Here is a 1,266-nt window from a genome sequence, read left to right on the forward strand (position 1 = left end):
CACGTAGTTTCGTAAGAATCCTTCTGAGCAACATGGGATGAGGAGTATCCTTGGATTATTTCTTTGGACGACTTCAGGCATTACGAATATAGTTGATAGGCTTGGATTCTTGATCGTGCTCTTGTTCCTCGTTTTCTCTTCTTTCAGCCTCCGCAAACGCGCCGTAGAGAAATCCGTCGTCAGGTGCCAAGGGCGAGTGGGAGCTGGACTGAGTGGGACTAGCTACTCGGCAGAGGACTGGTAAGGTGGGCTGCATGATCGTGTGCTAGACAGACTAGTAGGATGTGATAGGATGATGACGTTACTTACAGGGATGTCACAGAAGGGAGAGGAAAAGGGTGTTGAGGAAGGAGTGAAGAGGTTTACCCTACTTAACACTAGTCGCGTTCACCCTGCCCGGAGAGCGACGCTTGAGGGCTGTCCCGCGTAAGGTTCTCCTCCTCCGGCCCAGGCGCGCGGAAGGCTGCCTCACCACGTGCGCCCTTGGAGCGGAAAGTAACACATATTCGGCGGGTTGTGTGGGGTCGCGGGCGGCGTGACCATGTGATGCGTCGGCGGAGTCATGCGGGCGTAGTCGCCGCTGATTGAGGAGACGGGCGGCAGGCAGCCGGCTGCGGCCGAGGAGGACACCGCTCCCACCACGGGCTCCGTCATCATGGGCGAGGAGCAGCCGCCGCCGGTCAAGCCGCTGATCACGTGGGAACCTGACGGAGAAAAAGTTCTGCGCTGCTGAACTGGTCCCAAAATGCCCAAGAATTGAATCAACAAATATCACAATATCTATAGCTGTAATAAATGTAACGATGATTGATGTGGTGCGTAGATGGTGTTTATGACTACTATGATTTGGCCTGTGGCGATGATAACCGTGATAATCTTAATGATACCGCTGTTATTGAGGATGATAACGACAAGAGCAATAGTGATAACGATCATGATGCTAAAACGATTACTGTGGTGATCAATAGCCGCGGCGCCCTCCCGCCGACCCAACTCACCGGAGTGATGGACAGTCGCCGAGTACGAAGTGGACGTGTGGTGATCGTGGTGGGCGGTGTGGTGGACCGCAGACGGCTGGGCCTGGGAGGAGGCGATGGGCGTGGTGGATGGCGTGGATTGGGCGTGGGTCGTGCTGTCTTGGTCGTCCCCGTTAGGACACGGCTTGCCATCCTTCACCAACACCGGCACCGCGACTCGCCTGGGGGAGCCGACGCTCTGGTGGCAAAGGAACGGAGAAAATCTTTGAGAAATTTTCGTTTGCTTATC

The 1,266-nt window shown here is 55.2% G+C and overlaps 1 protein-coding gene across 1 annotated transcript in view; it reads right to left on the minus strand.

The window, feature by feature from the left end:
* Positions 1 to 6: 6 nt before the first annotated feature.
* Positions 7 to 1,266, minus strand: part of LOC119590373 (homeobox protein Nkx-2.1-like) — a 39,643-nt gene continuing 38,383 nt past the window's right edge. The window contains exons 5-6 of the mRNA XM_037939042.1: positions 999 to 1,215; positions 7 to 704 (exon numbers count right to left, since the gene is read on the minus strand). Of these exons, the coding sequence (XP_037794970.1) occupies positions 469 to 704; positions 999 to 1,215 (453 nt within the window). The 3' untranslated portion in view covers positions 7 to 468. The remainder of the gene's footprint in view (positions 705 to 998; positions 1,216 to 1,266) is intronic.

This window comes from Penaeus monodon, chromosome 27 (assembly GCF_015228065.2).
Source record: "Penaeus monodon isolate SGIC_2016 chromosome 27, NSTDA_Pmon_1, whole genome shotgun sequence".
Taxonomy (NCBI): domain Eukaryota; kingdom Metazoa; phylum Arthropoda; class Malacostraca; order Decapoda; family Penaeidae; genus Penaeus; species Penaeus monodon.